We start from the raw sequence: 22,421 nt of genomic DNA on the forward strand, positions 1-22,421 counted from the left end.
TAGAAATCTGGTAACATTTCATTCATGCTCAGCCTCCTGTGCATAGGGTGGGACAGAGGTTTGATGGAAAACTCAATACTAACATGATGGGATGGGAATTTGTGTGAGAAGCTTATGCCTAATTTTCAACTGAGATGTGAGACTTTGTACCTGCTACAATGTGTGGTTATTACTATTTTCATACCTTCCATTCACTTCTTTATTTTCCACTAACTGCAGCTGCTTCTGCCTGACTTGAAGGCTCTCATTTAGTATAGAGGAAAAATGCTACCTCAAAAAGAAAAATTACTGAGGTGCTTTGGGGCTGAGACAGAGGTGGAGCACTTGTATTGCTCATCTCCATGATATGTCAGATCCCACAAGTTCCTTGTTCACTGTGGAGAGAGACACTGAAAAAATACACATATTTATATTTATTTTATATATGTATATGCATGAAACTTAACATATTTAAGACTTGTCTGTAGTCTGTTGTTTCATGGGTTTCTTCTTAGTGGAGTCTACACTGCACAGACCTCCCAATAAAGTTGAAATTCAAGTTTGAAGAAAGCTGGTAATTGAAATTCTAAGCAATAGTGATCCCAGTTGTGTAAGTGAATAATGACCTACTAATAATCTTACTGTTGTGATTAATGTTAAGGCTGTTTCATGGCTCAAAACCATTGTCAGAGGGTTGCTGCATTCAGATTTTTCTGTCTCTCCTGTGAGGAGAAGATGGCTCTTGTTTTCAGGGTGCAGGTGATGTTTGTGTTTGTTCACAGGAGGTCATCCCAATCACCTGATTGTTATGTAAACAGCATTTCCTGGATGGAAAATGTTTGTGTTTAAAGTGGTGGCTGGCTGGTGTTCCAGCATTGTTGTAGACTCCACAAAAGCTTCATTTGCTCCATGTTGTGCTGGCCTTGGTTGGAATCAGCATGGAAACCTTTGGGCCTCCAGGCCTGCTGGTTCTCTGTGCAGCTGCTCCCTAGGGTGTGAAGGGACTGTGTGTGATGAGAAAGAAAAGATGCCTTCTAGTACAAGTGTTTGTAGGGGGATGGCTGCTTTTCTGCAGAAATAAATCCATTTCTGCTGACAGCTAAAGCTGTTGGGAAAAAGTACCAAACAAATATCATGAGAGGTTTTGCCTGGGGCTTTTTTTTAGTGTACTTATTTTCTCTAATTTTCTTCAGTGTGCTAGGTGATGTTGACTGTATGAAACCTCCTCAGGTAGACTCTGATTAAGGAGATTTTGGTTTTTAGTCTGTGACTTAAGTTTTTGCTTAGTAATAATGATTGCTAAAAATATCTCATTGCTTTGTGACAAAGGATGTTGATTCATCTTGTTCCTAACTTGCTGTAACTTAGCTAATTTGTGCCAGCTTTCACTTTGTGATGTGGTGACACTCCAGGATCTGGTTTGTGATGCTTTTTTCTTTTGGAAGTAGTAAATTTGTGGTGTTTTCTGTTGCTAACTACTTCTGGTGAATCCTCAAATGCATTTTATGAATGAGTATCCATGAACTGTACATCTATTTTTTAGATGTCTCATGGGAACAGCTGAAGAAGATTGAGGAAGACAATGCTGAGGGAATTTTAAAATTTCATTTGAAATAAAACTTTTCCACTTTTTTTTTAGGCTTCCTGTTTGGAATGTCTTTTGTAAAGACACTCTCTCATCAGCAGTGCAGTATGCTTCAGGTGATGCTTGTGCCCTGGCCAGCGAGGATGAAAATGTCCAGGAAAAGGTATGCTGGATCCATCATGCTAATTACTCACTCTGAATCAATATTAAATTGTAAATTAACATTCTTCATAGGGTCTTCAAGGCCAGAATGTTTAATGTACTCAGTTGTTTGAGCAGTGATATCTTCCCATGTTTTTATTCTCCTTTACTTCATTTCTTGCAGTCATGCAACAATTCAGGTAGATAGTTTGGGGCAAGAGAAGGAATGAATAGTAAACCTACTGAAAAAATTTAATTTTTTTTTAATTTGGTGGCCAGATATTATAAGTGGGCACTGGGAAAATGTGGGGCTCTATAGAACCACAAATAGGCATGGATGGACTGGGTAAGTCCAGGCCACTTCCATCTGTGTTGTATTAAAACCAGTGTACAGATGATAGTTATCCTAAAGAGAAGATTTAAGATTAATTGGTTCAAGTCAGTATTTATCACTTTGCATTAAAACTGAAGAAGGCTAAAATATGTTTCTGAAAAGTATAATAAATAAGCTGTGGTTCCTTTCATTTTTACTTTACTCAGCACTTCAGGTTAATTGAGTGTAATTGTCCCACCCTGATTAACTCATGGCAAGTTTCTGCATCTTGCATTGCATAGTGAATTCCCAAGCTGTTGAGTCAGAAAATCATGATAATTTCATTCATTTCTTTATTTATTTACAGAATCAGTCCTATTCTAAACATGGGTAATATTGATATGTTGGTTTTCCTATTTCCTCCAGCAATCTGTAGTAGTGTTAATCACAGTCCTCATTCCAAAAAATCTTTTCTTTGCCACAGTAAACTCAGAAAATGTGTGTGGAGCAGTCTAGCTGGCTCAAGTGGAGAGCTTCCTGACCATAAAAAATCCCTTTAAATATTGTAGTTTCTTAAGCATTGCACCAACTAGGGGAGCTCTATTTTTTTTTTTTTTTTGGTCAGCTTGTGCAGCCAAATAGCATTCCTGTTCCTCAGGCTGCCTAAAAAGTAGTTCTGCTTGAATTTAATGTCTGATGCAATAATACTGGAAAGATTAAGTAAGCTTTGAGACTGGAAAACCACTGGTAAATGATTTCCTACTCTGTAACATTCTTCCTTTCATTCTGTTAATGTGGATGCATAGGTAAGCAGATTTCTGAACTTGAACCCAAGGATGTGAAAACTAATGTTAGACTGTTAGACTCATTAAAGATCTCTTGGGTGGATGGGAAATGGTAACCAAGTGTCTGTTTCTCCTAATTAGGCTGCTGGAGCTGTCCTGCTCTGCAGCCTTGATCAGCTTGCCTTAGATCAGCTGTCTCTTCAGCCATTGCTGCTATTTCATCTTAGGGACTGGGATGGGGAATTAATAGTTATTTAGGGGAAAATATTGCTCAGTTGTCTCTGAGGTTTGTCAGCTCAGATTTGTAGCTCCTGCACTTCAGTGGATGCTTAATTCTCTCAAATGAATATCATGTAGTGTTGTACACAGCAGCCCATTTTGGGTCTGAGCACTGGCACCTGCAGTATTTGGCCACAGGGTTTTAGATAGCCCTTAGAAAACAAAATGGGTGTAAATTCTACCACATTTCTTGCTGTATTTTAAAGTATTGCTCAAAACCAGCTTGCATATTTTGTAGTCATAACTTAAAGTTTGAAGGCAAGTGTAAATTGTTGCTAGTTTTAGTCTGGTGGGTTTAAAACTTTTTTCCCCTCAAGTGCTGATACTTTTTATTTTGTGAATTCACTGCTCTTGATGGTGAATTTTTCACTGTAGGAGAAAAGGTTGCTTTACAAGGTTCTGGCAGGTTTGTGTAATTACTGTAGCTCTGCTGATAAGGCTGCTACAACTGAAATGTGCCACGTGTTGTTTTCTGGTGGCTGTCTGATGCAAGTCAGCTTAGAGTTTTCTTTTTCTCCTCTTTTGGGCAGCAGGGAGATAGGGGAGGGTTTGTCAACATGGGAAATTGTGATGGTGTTTGCAGGAGTCCAAGGACGAGGGGAGAAATGAGGATCTGCCTCCATGCTTCAGAAGGCTGATTTATTATTTTATGATATATATTATAGTGAAACTTTACTAAAATAGTAGAAGAAAGAATTTTATCAGAAGGCTAGCTAAGAATAGAATAGGAATGATAACAAAAGCCAGCTGACTGTGATTGGCCATTAATTAGAAACAACCACATGAGACCAATCCCAGATGCACCTGTTGCATTCCACAGCAGCAGATAATCAATGTTTACATTTTGTTCCTGAGGCCTCTCAGCTTCTCAGGAGGAAAAATCCTAAGGAAAGGATTTTCCATAAAATGTGTCTGTGACAGGAAGTCATAGAAGAACGAGAAACTCTCCTTAGCAAACAAACTGAATTAAACAGTGCTAAAATGGTCTTTTCAGGGAAGATTCAATTGAATCATTTTAACTTGCTGTAGTCTTTGTGCAGATGAGATTGGGAACACGGGTGGGCAGTGGTTCTGAAGATTAATGCAGCTTAGTTGTGGATGTTTTGCTGGTGAAAGAGGTGCTGCTGTTGAGTGTCCCAGAGGAAGCTGCAGTGGCTGCAGAATCACTGATGTTCCACCTTCACTGTGCCAGGGGGAAGAGGCTGCTCCCAGCCTGGAGCCTGAGGACTCCAGCACACGCACTTACTCCATGGAAGAGCTGCTCAATGACTTGACAAAATCTGACCAGGCAAGGCTTTTGTTTCATTCACTGTCTTCAAATGCTTCTTGGATTTCAAGTCTTTCATTTTGGTTATCTAAAGTTCATAGGAACCATCTCTCACATTTCACCTGTACAGTGGGTTGCTGTCAGACTCATGTTTCCAGTAAAAGAGAAAATGTGTGAGCTAACAGACCTTGCATTTCCCATGTGCATAAATAATGAGTAATTTAGTGTTTGGAGGAACTGACTAAAAACTTTCCAAGATAAATTAAAATTGGATGTTGTAGGTATGGATGTCTATAAATAAAACATAAAGTCTTTTCTCTGAGGTCTTTTATGTAGATCAGGCTTGGTGATTATAGCAGTCCATTTTAGCTTTGATCCTTCATGGCTTCTGTCATTTTCATTTCCTTTGTTAAAATGGGAAAAGGGTTGTGTTTCAGCTCTGTGCCATTGATACTGTAAAGTCAGTGCTTGATAAATGTTACAAACCAACTGTTAAAGATTATTTATTTGATTACATATTTTTGTTTAGTTTACAAGATATCTGAACTAAGAACAAGATATCTAAACTATTAGTTTACAGATATTCTGAACTATGTCCTGTGTATGTAGTTTACAAGATACCATACACAGGACATACTTCAGAATATTTATTTCATGGTTTGGGTGTTTAAATATGTTAAAACTTCCTGACCCCTTCATGTTTAGTGAGATGACAGAGTAATGTAGGTATTGACAAGAGATTTTTGTACAATAATATTTCCTTTTTTTTTGCTGCTGGAGTTAATCTGACCTGTTCCAGTGGTTGCATGCTCTTTCAGAGTTACAAATTACAGAGTTACACATTTTGAGTGTGCTTGTGACAACTGAAGACTTAGAATAAATAAGACTAAAGACTACTAAACATTCAAAAGTGAAAAGTGATTTATCTCTTTCTTCACTTAGAGCCTGGAAGAAGCTTTAAGTAATTTTGGAACTCCATTGGAGTGATGAAATTAAAAGCCTTCTCTAAAATGTAGGATAAAACCAGTAAATTTTATTGTAATGGAACATGCAAATAGAACTGTTCTTTTTGGTTGCTGCAATGTTCAAACTGCTTTTCTCATGGCAGGCTCTGTAGAAATGCATCATTGAGGAAGCTGTTGCACAGGCCTGCTGCAGTTGATATTTTTACATGATTATTGCAGCTGTCTCAGAGTAGCACAGAATGCCCCCTAGGTCTAGGAAGAAAGAAAATGAATTTCTGACAGAAATCCACACTGTTAGAACTCCATGTTAGATATTACTGTGTGAATGCTTTTCTTCCTCAGGTGTTGAAAAATGTAAATTCACCTGGAATGTTTTTACAGACAACAGAAATAAGTGAAACAAGCCAGCCTGAAGCTGTGAGTCCACCATCAGTAGATGTACACGAAGCTTCCCCCAGCATAGTCCCAAGCACTGAAAACACTTCCAGTTCACCTACCTCAGAGATACCTCCAGTCTCACAGCCTGAGTAAGCTTTGTTCTTTTGTTCTTGGAGAGAATCTCACTTCAATTTTCTTCTTTTGGTCTTTGAGAGAATCTCACTTACTCTGCCCTTGTTAAGATGTGCAGTGGGGATAAGGTGGGATTGCTCCCCACAGTTGTTTTGCTGCTTTATGGTGTTTGTGGGTCCCCAGGATGAGGGAAGAGATGAGAATCTTGGCTCCATGTTTCAGAAGGCTGATTTATTATTTTATTATATTATATAAAAAAAAAGAAAGAGAAAGGAGGGATACATCAGAAAGCTAGAAAGGAATGATAATAAAATCTTGTGACAGACTCAGAGTCTGACACAGCTGGCTATTATTGACCATTAATTAAAAACAATTCACATGTTGGGTAAACAATTCTCCAAATAACATTCCAAAGTAGCAAAACATGGAGAAGCTGAAGCTTCCCAGCTTCTCAGGAGAAAAGATCCTGGCAAAGGGATTTTTCATAAAATCTGTGAGGGACATGTCAGTGCTGATGGAGTGTGCCAGCAGTCCCTCAGTGTTGTGCACTTGCATGAGGTGGATCCCATTGCCCTGAGCAGTTTCTGAGCCTCTGCTCTGAAAAAAGCCAACATGCTTAGATAATCTGTGCTATAAAAACCCTCAGGGCTTTACCATGAGGATTTCTGCCCTTCACAAATGTGCTTTCACATCTGTGTCAGCAAGCACTGAGGCTGCTCCAGCAATGGCCTCTGCCTTCAGTTAGGGAGGAACTCTGCAGAATTTTATCTTGGGACTTAAAAACAGAGAGTCTCAAGTTGTGATAATAAAGAGACTTTTGACAAAATAGCAAATTCTTCTATAAATGCAGTCAGGGCAGTTCAGTTCCAGTGCTCAGTGGTGTATTGCAGAGCTGCCTGTGCTGCAGGCAGCTTTCTGGAGTTCATGTTCTTGGTTTTGTTTCCCTTTTCTTGTGGGATGTTGTGCTGTCAGATGTGAGCTGTAGTATGGAAATTTGTGTGTGATCATCCAAGGATTTTCACAAAGTCCTGTTGGGCTTTTGGGTGTGTGCTAAGGGAAGTAATCTTGTTTTCTGACTGCTGATAAAGATGAAGTATTTTGCTGGATAAAAATTTAACACAGTGAAAATGAAGTAGGCTTGTCTTTCGTGGCTTAGGTTTTTTAAGATTTCAGTTTTTCTGCTTTACCAAATTTTGTTTCTTTATCATAGAAAAGGTATGGAAATGTTGTTTGCTGGCTGATCTTGCCTAGTTTGTCAGGGCTAACACTTAAACACATTTTGGTATTTCATCAGTGTCTTTAATTGGAAGCCTTCCAAAATGTGCAGTTTTTATAAGGCAAAATTGGAATGTAGCTTCAGCCTGTTCTTTTTATACCTTTTTTTTGACTACTCCACTGATTTATTTGTGTAATGTGTTGTAAGCTCTGCTGTTGTCAGGTCCTAGAAGGAGACAGGATGTTATTTTCTTTGAAACATTCAGCTTGGTGTCTGGTAATTGTTGGAAATGGTCTGCCTGTCACAGCTGGGGAATACTGGGAGTGCTGCACTCCAAAGACAGGAGTTTGGAAACAAATGAAAATAGAAACTTGCTTTGGAGCACCTGATGGATGAGTTCATGCTGGGCAGTGCAGTTGTGACACCAGTGCCATTTACAGGAAGAGAGGGCAGACCTGGTGTAGCAGAGAAGCTAAAAAAATAATGTTTATGTGTTATTTCAAACTGCACTTCAGCTCTCAGTACTCACAGGTGGTCTCTTACTGAACAGATGAATATCCAAACCAGCTGTGGTCCAGCTCTACACTTAAACAAAGTCTTTAAAAAGACACAGTTGCATTTGTTATCTTCAGACAGTTTTTACCTTTTTGCTGGTTTAAATGTGATTCCTGACAGTGTAACCAAGTCCAGCTCTCTCAGGTGTTACTGGTCTAATATTTCAGCAGAACCTCTTAGTCAAAATATTTTGAAAGGAATTTTATCCCAAACAAGTTTTACTTTGTAGTGAATCTTTTTTTAGAACAGCACTGAGTGTAACTTTTCTTCTTAAGTCTAATCTGAGGAAAAATTACTGAAAAATAATCTGAGCTCTTTTTGTCTGTAAGTAAGGAACATGCTGTGCAAAATGAGCTTGATAATTCATTTTAAAAATGAAGGAAAAAAGAAGATACTCAAAGGAGAGGGAGCACTACAGCTTTTAGACTCACTTTCTGCCAAAATTAGTTACTTGAGGCCAGTCAGGTACACCCTGAGAGCAAGGAATTCTTAAGTTCATTCTTGTCCCATATTTTATTCAGTTGATAATTATTCATAGTGTCACCTACCCACTGAAATGGAGAATATGTGCAGCTTTTCAGTTTTGTGTAGTGGTCAGCATTATTTAGTCAGTAAAGAGTTGCATGCAGACCCAAACACTGTTCATCTCAGATGGAGGCATTTTGGGGCTTACAGGGTAAATACTCTTTGTTTATAGCTAATAAATTCTTGGATTCATGATGTTTGTTAGATTTTTCTACATAGCAAAAAGTCTTGGGATACCTAGGAGTTTTTTGTTTTATACCACAGGAAATTTATCATATGAAAGGAACTAAAATTGTCTCCCTGGGTTGGTTGCAGCTGCTTCTGTTGATAATTGTAGCAGTCAGGGAACCAAAAAGATTCCCTTTTAAGTTGCTGACGTGCTGTTTGTGTTTTGGCAGCTCTGTCATGATACTGGATTAACCTAGTTTGCTGCTTCCATTAAGGAAAGCTTATGTGGAAATGGAGAAGGCAGAGCAAAGCCTTTCCTTAGACCTGGCTGTATCTGAGCAGCATGGGAGCCATCCCTGTGCTGGAGGGGAGGGGACAGTCAGAAGTTGTCACCTGAAAGTCACTCTTTGCCCATCCCCACCCATTGCTTCATTCCTGAAGGGCAGAGGAGAGCTTTGCAGTTGGGTTTGTGTCTCAGCATTTGTCTGAGGTGTGCTCAGCCTTCCTGGGAGCCAGGAGGTGAAGCAGTGACAGAGGAGCTGGTTTGGGCTGTTGGTACAGCTGGGATCATGGTCTGCTGGGCTACCTCATTTTTGTTACACCAGCAAAAAAAAAAGAAATACATTAGCAGAAAAGCTAGCTCTGCTTTTCTCCCCCCTGTTCTCCTCCAGTTTTAGCCAAGTTCTGTTTCACTGCTGCCTCTTGGCTTGGGAACATGAGGAGCTTTTAGTGAGGGAACTCAGTCTCTAGTTTGTTTCCTTTGTTGAAAGGGAAAAGAAAATTGCTGGCAGCCAGGTAACTGTGAAGGTGTTGTTAGCTTGTAGTGATGCTGGGAGAATTATGCACTGCAGTGTTTGGTAGGATGTTGGATGTGAGTTCTGGGAGATGAGAAGCCTGTTCTGAGTTCCTTTCTGGAAAAGGAAATTCTGTTCTTTCATGGGTACAGCTGAGAATGCACTTCCACAAATACAGCATGCTTCATTCTTCTTTTCTGAATTATTTCTGTGAGACTGTTGCTTTATTAAACCTTTCAGTGATCTTTGTGGTTGATTGTCAGGGTTCCTTGTATGATCAGAAGGCTAAAAAAGGCTGTTGTTTGTTTCCCTTCAGTGCAATAGAGAATTCCCGTGCTGATACCCCTGTAGTCAGCTCTAGTGAAGCTGAGCAGTCAGAACCTGACTGTGATATTGGTGGGACACTTGAGGCTGACCCTCAGAGTGAGCCTTCCTCTTTTGTCAGTGCACCAGAGAGGTGAGTATCCAAGCAGGCTGTGTGTGCCTCTGAACACTTCAAAGGGAGTTGTTCTCTTCTGTGCTGGCTTTGCAACAAACATCTGCATGTGCTTGCTTGTCTGTGTATTGTGTGAGTGTGATGCTGCCTCTGGTGACCATTTACACATCCTGATACCCTTTACACTTCCAGCCTTGCAGGCCAGCACATAGAGAACATATCATCTTCACATGGCAAGGGAAAGAAGACAAAATCTGAGTTTGAGTCCAAAGTTTCAGCAGCTGAAAAGGGGGCAGATGAGCAAAAATCTGCTCTTAATGCTTCAGAGAACCTAAAAAGGGAGGTAAGTTGGTATCTCGTCAGTGCACGCAGGAGTAATTTTTTATTTTTATCACCCTCTGGTTTTATTACCACTGGTAAAAAATGTGGTGTGCTTTTATTCTGTCCCAGAAGTATCACTTGGCCCTTGTTACAATGGAATATGTAGCTGGCCAGGCCTTTTGTACTTAACTGTATGACTTTTTTCATGCTCTGGTTGTGAAGTACTTCCTAAAGCTTGTGTTTTTTTAATAAGACTCTTTTTAAAATCAGAATGACTAAGGCCATGGCAATACCATTTTTTGCTGCTTTAGGATCATGTTTAAACTGTCACTTGGCAACTCCCTCTAAAATATTGTCCACAAAATAACCTCTACACTTGAAATGTCTGCCAGAAACTGTTCACTCATCTGGTGGTGTGCTGAATATGTTTGTACAAAGGAGAAATGAAAACTTGAAATGGAGTAATGTGCATTTTAATTGTCAGGGTTTTTGCTGTGTCAGGCAAGTCCAAAACATTATTTCTGAGATAATTAAAATGGTTTCTTTAATGTTTAATCATTCTGCTGTTTCTGAGATGTTCAGAAATCCCAGAGAACTTCTGGAATTCTGTCATGACAAGCACTGATGTTTAAAGATTTTTGCTACAGGGAAAGCTTTCTTCATTAGGAAGAGGAAAAGCAAAAATGCAGGTGTTGGAGAAGAAGACTTACATTTTATTTAAAATTTATTAGCTTAGCCACAAAAATTGTCAGTATTTCAGTGAAATAATCTGTAATTCTGAGAGCAAATCATCACTTGTTTTTTCTGGCTTATAATCTTGCTTACATTGGCTCTAAGTTGTTAACATGGGTGCAAATGATGTGTCTGCCCTTGACTTGATCAGAGCATGCTTTGTTTTTTCAAGTTCATCTTTGTTTTCATTGTTGGTCCTGAAAAATATTCACAATCAGTGCTTCTTTCTTTTGCAGAAAGACTTTAAGAAGACAGGAGAAATTGACCCTACATCAGTAATAACTCCAAAGGACCCTGGAGACATTCCAACATTTGATGAATGGAAGAAGAAAGTCATGGAGGTGGAGAAAGAAAAGAGTAAGTTCAGGATTCATTAGTTTGGTCTAAATACAGAGCACTGTCATCTCCTGAATAGCAGGACTGTCTCCATTTGGAATGCAGCCTGGAACTTCATTTTTCTGCTAGAACTACCTAATTAATAGCCTTCATTATAGAAAAGCAGTGAGCAGAAGTTCCCTGACAGTGCAAATACTGCTTGTTTGTGTGGTTTGTTATAGTAGCAATATTTTCTTGTTCCTAGGTCAGTCAATGCACCCTTCTGCTGTTGGTGGGCAGCATTCCACTAAAAAGGTCCAGAAAAACAGGAATAACTATGCCTCTGTAGAGTGTGGTGCCAAAATTCTGGCAGCAAATCCAGAAGCAAAGGTAAGCATTTATTAACTATTAGTGTTCAGTTTTTAGTGTAGTGTTATGCAACAAAGTACACTTAAAAACTGAGCACTGGTTTGTGAAGTTGTTGTTCTGTGTCTGGATTTATTGGGATTTTGATTAATAAAAATAGGATGTAAACAGTGATCAGTGCTTTTTTTAAGAGGGATTGTTATAGAACTTGATATCTTTTTAAGTGAATTCAGAAAGTGGGAGCAGAGTCTACTTCCTACAGAAACTGAACAGAGTTATATTAAAGAGCTCACCACAGTGAATAATCCATGATTGCCCCACAGTATGGGATGCTGTCTCCTGGATAATTGTCTTGCTCAGAGTGTTGTTGATACTTGTCTACAAAGCTAATTTCCAATTTATTGCTGGAAAGGGGGGAAAAATCCTTGATGTTGTTGGTGTCTACCATGCAAATTAAAATGCAATTTTTTTTCTTTCTACAGAGCACTTCAGCTATTTTGATGGAAAACATGGACCTTTATATGCTCAATCCTTGCAGTACTAAAATCTGGTAGGTTCCTGAGGTTCATAATTGTTTCAGGAGTGATTACAGTTTTCCATTGCTGTGGGACTGACTTGACCTTGATGTGTTGCTCCTTGGAATGGGTGTGTGAGGAACTCTGGCAGAATTAGCACAAGATAATTTATGTTGTCTTCCATAGAAATCTAGCTCTGGTATTGACAAGTAATATTAAGGTGATATTTTTATTTATCTTAATATGTGTAAGTTTTGCATAATTATCTTATGGCAGATAAAGCACTTGAGCATTCAAATAAAGATTCTTGGTTTCTTTCCCTGACTGTCAAATAATTGTAGGACAGGTGAACAGAATTTACCATGCATTAATTAGTACTTCAGGTGTGCTTTAAATTTGCTGTCCTTAGTTTTTAATTCTGTGATTGATGATAGATAGATAGATAGATATAGATAGATAGATAGATAGATGAAGCTTTTGTAGCTGCAGATGCTGCCTGGAATTATTAAAGTAGATGTTGAGAGAAACACCACCAGTGTTTTTATAGTGTCCTCCTTACACCCATTGAAGGATGTGATGATGAGGGGAAGGGCTGAAGATTGTAACTGTAGAAGGAAAAGTCTTTTCTTAAAAAAATATTTACTTTTTGTCTTTAAGGTTTGTTGTTGAGCTCTGTGAACCAGTGCAAGTAAAGCAGTTTGACATTGCAAATCATGAATTATTCTCTTCCACTCCTAAAGACTTTCTGGTGTCAATTAGTGACAGGTATGTTACCTAAACTCATCCTTCTGAATGAAAAAATGAAATAATTATTAGATGCAAGGCTTTATGAAGCATGATCTCTGTATGTTTGTTATGCAAAGTGCAATGTAATGCGAAGTCACATGGTTTTTCTTTGTGTATTTTGTCAGTTGCTAGAAGGTTTTTTCCTTTGCCACCTCAAGAATTAAAAGGAAAAATGACATTGCTGTCATTGTGTGAGGGTCCTGCTGAGGTTCTGGGTTGGGAACTTTGCTGCTGCCTTGCAGCTGGAGAGAACAAAATGTATTTCTGCTCTGGAGAAACTTCTGTAAATACCTGTAAGCAGCAAGTTCCTGCATTTCATTACCTGACTCCATTGTTTCCTTTCTAGGTATCCAACAAACAAATGGATTAAATTAGGTACTTTCCATGCCAGAGATGAGAGGAATGTCCAGAGCTTTCCTCTGGATGAACAGATGTATGCAAAATATGTGAAGGTAACTCAATACTGCAGAAACATCCATGCTCCTCAGGGAAGGAGGGGTTTGCTGGGTTTCCTCTGTATAACAGCATGCCAAGAAATGTGTTATCAAAGCCTGCCTTACCATTAATTGCCCTTGGTTAATTAGTGGCCCCAGCTGGGCTTGTCTGGGTGCTAAATCCTTGTCACAGTTGTGACCTTATTGCCTTGCTCACTGTGGTAATTGGGAAGATCTTGGGAAGCCCCTTGGGTCCAAGTACATACTTAGCTGATACCTGAATTAAGAAAAATGTAGACAAAGTTCTGTTCTGACTTACCCAACTATCCCCTGAATGTAAGAGCAGAAGAATCCTGACCTATTTTGTTTCTTGGCTGTACCTGCTTTACATATAGACACATATATCAGTGCCTTATTTAGATTTATTTGTGTATATACACACCCTGCCCACTCAGTCCCTGGAGCACAGATCACAATATGCCTATTTCTTGATATTTTTCTACATGTTGGGCTGTACAGTTTAGTGAATCTGAAAGTGTGCAGGGTTGCATCTTGGTTCTCATTAAGAGACTCCAAGTGCAGTTTTCCAGTTATTCAACCATAACTCTGACTCAGGCAAATTATTTATGCTCACTGCTACTGGAGCATTGCCATGATACCTCCACCTTCAAAATGGTTTGCATTGAGCTATCTTTACTCAGGAGACTCAAAGGGAATAAAACTCCATAAATAATTAATGTGCTACTTGAACTTGGATAAAAGCTTCTGTGAAAATATTGGGTTGTAGTGAAGGTTTAAATTCAAATAAAATACAGACCTTTTAGGTCCTCTTCAGTGATGTGTTATCTTCCAATTATTATATGGCCAAATAAAAAATAAATATTAGTTTGTGCTCCTTAATTATGCTTTGTGCTTTTATGAAAAAGTAGCTGTGAATGATAATTGTCTAACTTCTTTACCTAGAAATCCTGCATGAGTCACAGAACAGAGATTTCATTTATTTTTAATTCTGTTTTCTGGCTGAATTAATTAATGCCTTAAGGTAGCTACCATTGTCACTGAAGTGGCAGAATTCCTGTAGATGCTGCAGCACTTAATCCCTTGGTGCTCTGCCTTGAATAGTACAGCATGGTAACACTTCCAAAGGCTTTTTCACTTCACAGTGCAAAAAGTAAGCAAGTTCTAAGTATGTCTGGTCTACAGAATGAGTCCAAACTATTTTCAAAAGTTAAATTTGTTGAAGTGGCTTACTGAACTTGGATCAGAAACAATAGGATTTTTGTGGGATTGTTTTGGTCTCACTTGCAGATTATTCCAGTCCTTCAGTGCTAGTGGCTACGTAGTGGTTTAATAAATGCTTGCAAATTAATTCAGGTTAAATAAATACCAGGGTGTAGTCAAGAAATACACAGATGTCTGAAGCTCCCAGGTCTGGCATCAGCTGCTCTGTTTGTTGCAGTTGTGTTTCTGTAAATGGAAGTGTTTTATAGTGAGTTGAAGCAGCAGCAGTACATAGAGAGTGCATGCTACGTGGGTTTGTTTTTCCTTTTGAGTCCCTTTCTGTAGTCTGTGTTCTTTAAGGGTAAAAAAAATACACTCAGTACATTTAACACACTTCAGTATTCTATCTGCAGTCATGCTGCCCTGAGAAATGGAATCACTTCAGTTGCCTAATAAAGCACTTGTTGCATGTTCCCTTCAATCTGCAAGGTACAAGGGCTACACGAAATCTTGCTACCCAAGGCAGATGAAGTTGTGCTACACCTTAATCCTTCCCAGCTTGTCCTGTCAGGCATTTTTAGTACTGAATTAAACCCAGCAGGACTCTGTAGTTGCCTGTGGCATGTGTTCAGCCTTTGTACTGACATCTACTTTTTGTTTTTTGTTTTTTCTCCTTTCCTCTCTCTCGCTTCAGATGTTCATCAAGTACATAAAGGTTAGCAACCCTTCTTGTGGAGTGATGGATGCATGGGGCTGGGGGTGTTCTCTGCCACGGCTCAGCTCTTTATTGCATGGCAAGAATAAATCTGGCCTTTTCTGCTCTGGGCAATCTGCAACTCACTGGAGTGAACAAAACTTGCAATTTCAAGATTGAGTGTTTATGTTTAACTGAGTTTTTGGCTCTGTGGATCTTTGGAGTTTTATTTTAAGTACCTTTTATTCTTTAGGTGGAGTTGATATCACACTTTGGATCAGAACATTTTTGTCCTTTAAGTCTTATAAGGTAATACTTTGTGTTTTGCTTAGTCTTTCTACCTCCTTGCAGTGAGGACTAGTCTGATTTTAGAATAGCTGGGCAACAATTCCAGTTTTTAGTTCCAGTTACTTGTAGGTATTATGGATTGAAGAAGTTGCCTGACCTGCCTGCTGTGTAGTGTCTTTCATGTCTGTGTAAAGAAGTTTTGAATCTCTTTATTTGCTTCTCCAGTATGTCAGGAGTAGTTTATATTTGCAGGGGGAGGGGAGGAGGAAACAGGAGCCTTGAGCAGCTTTAGAGCAGGACATGAGCATTTCAAGGCTGACCAAGCAAAACAGGGAACAAGGGGTGAGCTAAAAAGAGCAGGTGTGGTGAGTGCTTTTTGGAAGCTGCTGGGTTGTTTGGCACCACAGTGCCTGCAGTCAGAAATGTTTGCAATAGCCGAGTAGAAACACCTGTGAATTTTTAATTCAGAGAACCATCAGCCTCTGTACTGCTCCTAAAAAAACAGGTTTTGAACCTGGGAGGTCTCTAGTGTTAGAAGTCAAACCATATTTTTAGTCCACAAGGCTGCTTTACATTGGATTGATTTAATTTTGGCAGAAGAGGTCCAAGAGAATGTGGCATGCAGAGGGGGGTAGTTCTGAACAGATATTCCTAAAGCAAGCCAAAGGAGAAACAGAAGAGGAGGTGTAAGAGCTCATGGACAGACAAAGAAGTCTAGGTGTGAGTTTAAAAGGAAAAAAAGACTTTGGAATTAGAATGAGAAACAGGATCTTGTTTAGATTCCTTATAGATACAACAACTTAAAGAAAATAAACATCTCTGCTGCTTGATCTTGCTTAAATGACTGCAACTACTGTATCTCATTTACTTGTTACATAAAGGTAATACTGCTTATCAGTTATATCACATGATTCCTAATATTAGTTTTTTATTTTAAAACTTTGATCATAGAGTATTTGGTACTAGCATGGTTGAAGAGTATGAAGAAATAGCTGATTCTCAGTATCAGTCTGAAAGACAAGAACTGTTTGATGAAGATTATGGTAAGCAAATATTCTGTGCATTTTCAGCCATTCAGACAGCTCTTGTGCTGTTGGTGGCTCATCACTTCCTGCATATGATGAAAGATTTGACTGTAAATTTACTTGTTGACAGTGTTTCAGCATTTCTGGGCTTTTCCAACAATCCTTTGAAGCTTTAAACAATGAGTTTAAATGTAGCTTTAAAATTGCTGTATAGTCTCTGTTTCACTTGGCAGAATAGACAATTTCTTCATGTGCTGACAGTAGGAAAAGGATTACCAAAATAAAGCAGCTTACATGGAAAGTTCTATTCTTAGAGTCCATTTCAGTTCATAATATCTGACCTTAAGCTTGCTGTAGTTTTATTTCCACGCTGTCAAGTTGACATCATTAAATGTCATGTTAAATCTTGAGGTTCGTATTCTTTGCCCATGACAGATGAAATTCTAATAGTCACGAATTGTTCTTCTTTATACATAGATTATCTGTTGGATTATAACACAGGGGAAGAAAAATCTTCAAAAAATCTTCTTGGTTCTGCTACAAGTGAGTATGATTTATTAGAAAAAGTTATTCCTGTGCTTAAAACAAGATGTGCTAATTAAAAGTGGAATGACAGTTTGTTGTGCAACATCTACAACTTCTATATTCTGCTGAAGCAATTTGTGATTCTTCATTAGTTTCATAGGAATAATTAAATTTGGAGTTGGGGGATTGTTCTTAGTGTTCTAAAAATGAATTTTCAATTTGTAAAGATATCTATTTTGTGGAAACTTTTTTGTACTTAAGGATTCTGAATACTGGAGATCATGTAAAAGTTGCACAGGGCTGTAAATGGCCAGTACTAAAGTGTTGTAGAACTGTAATTATTTGGAAGTTGAAAATCTGTGTTTAATTAAAATGCTTAACCCACAGGAGGCAATATAAAGATTTACTGTGCACATCTTTAGGGGCAGAGAAGGATGGAGAATACTACAATTTCTGAGAAGGCTTTATGTAAATACTGTAATTCATGTTCTTCATAAGGGCTGTGTATTTTTTTGAGAGAGCTAAAGGTTCTTGACTCCTCTCACTTTTCCCATTGGAAAACCTCCATGTGTAGGATTAGTTTTCATGAGAATCCTGGAATATTCAATTTTAATGGTAGTCTTCACTGCTGAATTATTCAGGATGGTTTCACCTCCACACACCATTTCTGAGGAGCTCTTGCACTGTACCACTCTTCCTTCTGTCCCAGCTAATGAAAATTTTTTATTCCAGTGTAGATCTGCACTCAGTTAATGCTGTTTGGAGTCAGCCTTTGCTTTCATCCTCTAGTGGATCAGAGCCACAGAAATCTTTCATGTTTTTTCCTAGAACATTATTTTCTCCTGAGAATAAGGTCATGGCTAGGAATATTCACAGCTTAGAAGAGTTTTCAAAAGGCAAACAGATAGTGGAAAAGGCAGTTTATTTCTACATGTGTGCCTCTCACAGATGAGATAAAGCAGTAAATTCTTCCCTGACACTGCTTATCTCTTCTTTGTGACTTCTAAACTTGCTATCTTGGTGATGCATATTCATTCACATGATCTGTCTGCAAGGGCACTATTACAAGTTTATATTCATTGTCTGGAAAAGGCAGTGACTTTCCATTTAATATTTTAGTCTGCTGAAGCTGAGATGAAAAGATTTGAAGCACCTGTTGCTGATGGTGCTCAGCTGTCTCTCGAAGGCACTGAAATGTTGCAGTGAGCAGTATTTAGTTCTGGCTGGGGGGTTTTGTTCCTGAGAGTTTCCTCTCTGTCAGGGTGGTCAGTGCTCCTCTTTTGGAAGGAGTAAAGTTTGTGGGTATTGTTTTTAGTGGGGTTTTTTTATATGCATGTAGACAAATGTGCATCTCAAATGCAGAGTGAGAAGGAGGGTCCTCTGAGGAGGAGGTGGAGGGTTCTCAGACATTTAATCTCATAAGAAGCATTCTGCAGTCTTGTTCTCTCTCCTGCCATTTTCTCACATTTTAAAGCTCCTGTACCAACTCTGTATTCTTCCTCATTTTCTCATCATCCACAGCTGAAGTTCAGCATGTTTTGACTCTTGTGACTTTTCTCATTATACAAACCCAGATCGATTAACCTAAATCAGGAATGCAGCTTCTGGCAGCAGCTTCTGCAGCTTCCTTTCCTGGAGGAAAGGCAGAACCAAAGTTTTGAAAACAACTCCCTGGAGCCCAAGGAATTTGTCATTGCTACTAAAATGCCTCTCTAACATGAGGACCTTGGCCATGTGACACACACTGCCATATGTTGGTGGGTGGGGGAGAAATGGGCAAAATCCACCCAGCTTGTGTGATTTTACAATATAGTGCTCTTTACCTGTTCCTCAGCTTCTAAATAATCCTGGCCATTGTGTTGGTTGTCAATATCAAGACCAAAGAGGAGCTGTATTTAATTCCTGTGCTGATGTAGAGCAGCACCTCTTGGAATTTACTTCTGTGAATTCAGAGGGGAGAGGAACTGTCCTACTTTACAGCTCCTTAAAATAAATATATGTGTAAGCCAGATCTGTGGGTGTTATGGTGCAGGTTTTCAAATACAGGTTTCTAACTTATACATTTACCTTGAAAAGAAACAGCTGCCTCCAGTGCAATGGAATGACCAGATATTATGTCCTTACACTGTGATTAATTTCAAGCAAGTATTGTAAAATAGCAAATTTCTTGTGCTGCTGAAAGTGCCCTTGTTGAGGAGTTATTGTCTCTTTTAGATGCTATCCTGAGCATGGTGAACATTGCTGCCAATATGCTTGGAGCCAAAACTGAAGAGTCATCTGAAGCTGAAGGTACTGTAGTTTTTTAGATGAAAAGCATTGTGGAAAGTTTGCATTTCTTTAAGTTTTTTGGTGGTTTTTTTTTTTTTTTTTTTTTTTTTTGTGAGGAGTTGCATGTCCTGTGATGGTTTAAATGACTTTTTTCACCTTTTGTGACACATCTGATTAGTGTCATAGAACCTAGTGACTGTGAAAAGTGGAACAAAGATGTTGAATTTGCTGAGAAGAAAACGCATACAAAGATGACACATGTGCTTTTTCAGCTTTATTGGAGATCTTTACTCTCTGTGTTACCCAGCTGGAGTTGTAAAGTCCTAACTTGCTGCTTCTTCTCTGAAGTATTTTGAGACTGTCCACAACACCATACTCAAAAACTGTCAGTAGCATTTCATTCAGATAACTTTGGGTGACTTCTGCAGTTAATTTGGTAGCACAGTTAATCATAAAAAAACCCCACCAATAATAAACCCAGACCTCAGAATTTGTTGTAAACAAAGATGGTTCTTGAGTTTCCACATTGACATTTTCCTCCTTCCTGCAGCTGGGAACAAAAGTGTGTCTGAAAATGTCACTGCCACCCCTGCAACTTCAACAGCTGCACCAAGACTGCCTGAACCAACCCCTGTTCCCTCACCAGAGTAAGTGATTGCTCTTGGGGCATTTGTAATGTGCTCCCAGCAGAGACAAACATGGGCCAGTCTGCAGTGCTTGGTGGTAGGATGCTCAGGTATGGCATGCAGACTTAAACAAGGGAAAAAATAAGTATTTGGTAAAATCTGTACCGTGATAATGGCATTAACCAGAGACATTTAGTGTTTTTGTTGCTGTCTACTATAGCTATTTGCATTAGGGTGTGTTTTGTTTTGACACAGAAGCTGGTTTTATATTGGTGCAGGTTTTGTGGTCTCCTGCAAGGGAGACTGATTAGGAATGTAAATTGTATTTGCATACAATTCAGTTAAATTGTAGTGACAAACTTCTGGTTTGGAAGCTTATGCTTTGGTAGGCTTCCCTTAATGAAACCTGTATGCAAATGTGCAGAGTGAGCTTGAGAAGTTCTGTATAGAGTCTGTTGTTTTTCAGTAATTACATTGCTGATAATTAAGCTGCTAAAGGCCAAGACCCTGCCTCTTAAATATTAAGACATGACTTGTGCTGTTCTTAGTGGCTTTGCAGTTTTCTGTCACTTGCTGTGAAGACTCAGGAAGGTCAGTGGGCATGTTGTGATTCTTGCATTTGAGGATTGCATCAGCAGAGTAAGATGCTTGCTGTGGAAAAAAGAGGATTTGAACTGGTGACTTTTTTCAGGGGTGAGGGAAGAGACAATATCTAATTGAGAAGGCTTGCTGTTTAAGAGGCAGGATTTGAAATAATTTGTTTGCCTATTGGGACTGGAAATCACCAGAGAAAATATTACCTTGCAGAATTTCTGTTCCAAAACTGGCCTTTGGTCACTGGACTAAGCCTTGCTAATTTTCTAAAAGACTTATTTTCACATTCTTCTAGAGCAGAGATGTAAAAGTGTTGAATTAACACCTTGTCTTTTTAACTCTGTTGTAGACTTGTTACTACAGATATTCCACAGCTAGAGAAAGAGCAAATAATGGTGGATTTGACTAAAGAAAGCCCAATTGTTCAGCTAGTGCAGGAGTATGAAGAAGATACAAGCCAGTCCACAGTAACTTTGCTGTCCAGTGATGAGCAGGAGGAGGAGGCAGCAGCGTGGTTGGAGCTGGAGACAGAGCAGTACTGCAGTGACATGGCAGCGGTGTGCTGCATCCCCACCCTCTCCGAGTACCTGCTGAGGTGCTGCTCGCTGGCAGCAGCCGTGCAGCGGCAGCACAGCCAGCCTGGAGGGGAGGAGAGGCCTCCTCACCCTGTGGGTGTGCAGCAGCCACAGCCAGCTCTGCCTGAGGCTGCCCACACAGCAGCACAGCAGCCTCTGCCTGAGCACGTGGACAGCAAAGCTGAGAAACCCCCTGGGTCTGCTGTTGGAGTTGACTTCAGTGCAGTCCATGAGGAGATCAGCAATGAGACCACCGAAACCATTGAGCTGGAGCCAAGTCATCCTCAAACTGTCTCCCAGTCCCTCCTGCTGGAAGTTACTTCTGAAGTGAAGCCATCCCCCACAACAGACACGGTGCTGGAGCCTCCTAAAGAAGACTCAGGCCAGGTAGCACCAAGGGTGACTCCCCAGCTGGATGTCCCAGAGCTCAGCACTGAAATGGAAAAGGCTGAGAGCTCAGCTGTGGAAGAAAGCCCTGAGCCCACTGTGGCCATTGAGGTAAAGGAGATGAGCACAAGAGAGCCTGTTGCTACCCCTGTGATTGCAAAGCCTACAGAGACTCTTGTGCAGCCTGAAAGCACAGTGGATGTGGTAGCCAGTGATGCTGTGGAAGGGAAGGAGAGCACTCCAGAAGTGCAGAAACCTGCCGTGCCTCCTGCCGAGCCTCCCGTGCCTGCTGAGACAAAGGAGGACGAGCAGGTGGCTGAGGAGGCTCTGCTGGCACTCCCGGTCTCAGGGGGGCCCCAGAGAACAGCCACAGATTTCTATGCTGAGCTGCAGAACTCCACAGAGCTGGGCTACACCAACGGCAACCTGGTTCATGGATCCAACCAGAAAGAATCCGTCTTCATGCGCCTCAACAACCGCATCAAGGCCCTGGAGGTCAACATGTCCCTCAGCAGCCGCTACCTGGAGGAGCTCAGTCAGAGGTGAGGGCTGGGAGGATCCAGGCTGTGAGGGACAGGGCACCTTGGGCACTGGATGCATTGTAAGGGCTGGGAGGATCCAGGCTGTGAGGTACAGGGCAGTTTGGGCATGGGGTACATTGTAAGGGCTGGGAGGATCCAGGCTGTGAGGTACAGGGTACATTGTAAGGGCTGGGAGGATCCAGGCTGTGAGGTACAGGGCAGTTTGGGCACAGGGTACATTGTGAGGGCTGGGAGGATCCAGGCTGTGAGGGACAGGGCAGTTTGGGCACAGGGTACATTGTGAGGGCTGGGAGGATCCAGGCTGTGAGGGACAGGGCAGTTTGGGCACAGGGTACATTGTGAGGGCTGAGCTCTCAGGGCCCTTGGAGTCTGATCCAGCCAGCTTTGCACCCTCAGCCCCTCACAGCCTTACAAGGACAAAAGTAAAAGACTCAAGGAGCTCTTTTCTCTCAGGACCAGAGCCCCACTTTAGTTCTGGATAGGAGCCTCTGTCCCTGAGGGGAAAGAGACCAAAGAGACTGGAGGGTCTGGTCCCTGGAGATTTTAGGGACAGAGGAGAGGGGCCACAGCCAATAATGGGATAGAGGTGATGGGAGGGACTGACCCAGGACAAGATCACCTCCACTGGGGCTTAGGGGAGAGGGTGTGTGTGGAACAAAATGTGTGAACTGTTCAGTGCCAAATAACAC

At 40.3% G+C, this 22,421-nt stretch overlaps 1 protein-coding gene across 4 annotated transcripts in view; it reads left to right on the top strand.

Moving 5' to 3' along the window:
• SUCO (SUN domain containing ossification factor) overlaps positions 1-22,421 on the top strand; it is a 38,951-nt gene that overhangs the window by 9,371 nt on the left and 7,159 nt on the right. For 2 of the 4 annotated variants that reach the window (XM_074546466.1, XM_074546467.1), the window contains exons 2-18: positions 1,619-1,727; positions 4,275-4,370; positions 5,657-5,841; positions 9,399-9,539; positions 9,711-9,861; positions 10,808-10,928; positions 11,152-11,276; positions 11,735-11,802; positions 12,425-12,532; positions 12,900-13,005; positions 14,903-14,923; positions 15,156-15,211; positions 16,142-16,233; positions 16,693-16,758; positions 18,955-19,029; positions 19,559-19,655; positions 20,578-21,732. In XM_074546466.1, the coding sequence (XP_074402567.1) occupies positions 1,619-1,727; positions 4,275-4,370; positions 5,657-5,841; positions 9,399-9,539; positions 9,711-9,861; positions 10,808-10,928; positions 11,152-11,276; positions 11,735-11,802; positions 12,425-12,532; positions 12,900-13,005; positions 14,903-14,923; positions 15,156-15,211; positions 16,142-16,233; positions 16,693-16,758; positions 18,955-19,029; positions 19,559-19,655; positions 20,578-21,732 (2,772 nt within the window). The remainder of the gene's footprint in view (positions 1-1,618; positions 1,728-4,274; positions 4,371-5,656; positions 5,842-9,398; positions 9,540-9,710; positions 9,862-10,807; positions 10,929-11,151; positions 11,277-11,734; positions 11,803-12,424; positions 12,533-12,899; positions 13,006-14,902; positions 14,924-15,155; positions 15,212-16,141; positions 16,234-16,692; positions 16,759-18,954; positions 19,030-19,558; positions 19,656-20,577; positions 21,733-22,421) is intronic. The other 2 variants (XM_074546469.1, XM_074546468.1) reach the window with 2 other exon arrangements.

The sequence above is a fragment of the Zonotrichia albicollis genome, chromosome 8, assembly GCF_047830755.1.
Source record: "Zonotrichia albicollis isolate bZonAlb1 chromosome 8, bZonAlb1.hap1, whole genome shotgun sequence".
Classification (NCBI taxonomy): Eukaryota; Metazoa; Chordata; class Aves; order Passeriformes; family Passerellidae; genus Zonotrichia; species Zonotrichia albicollis.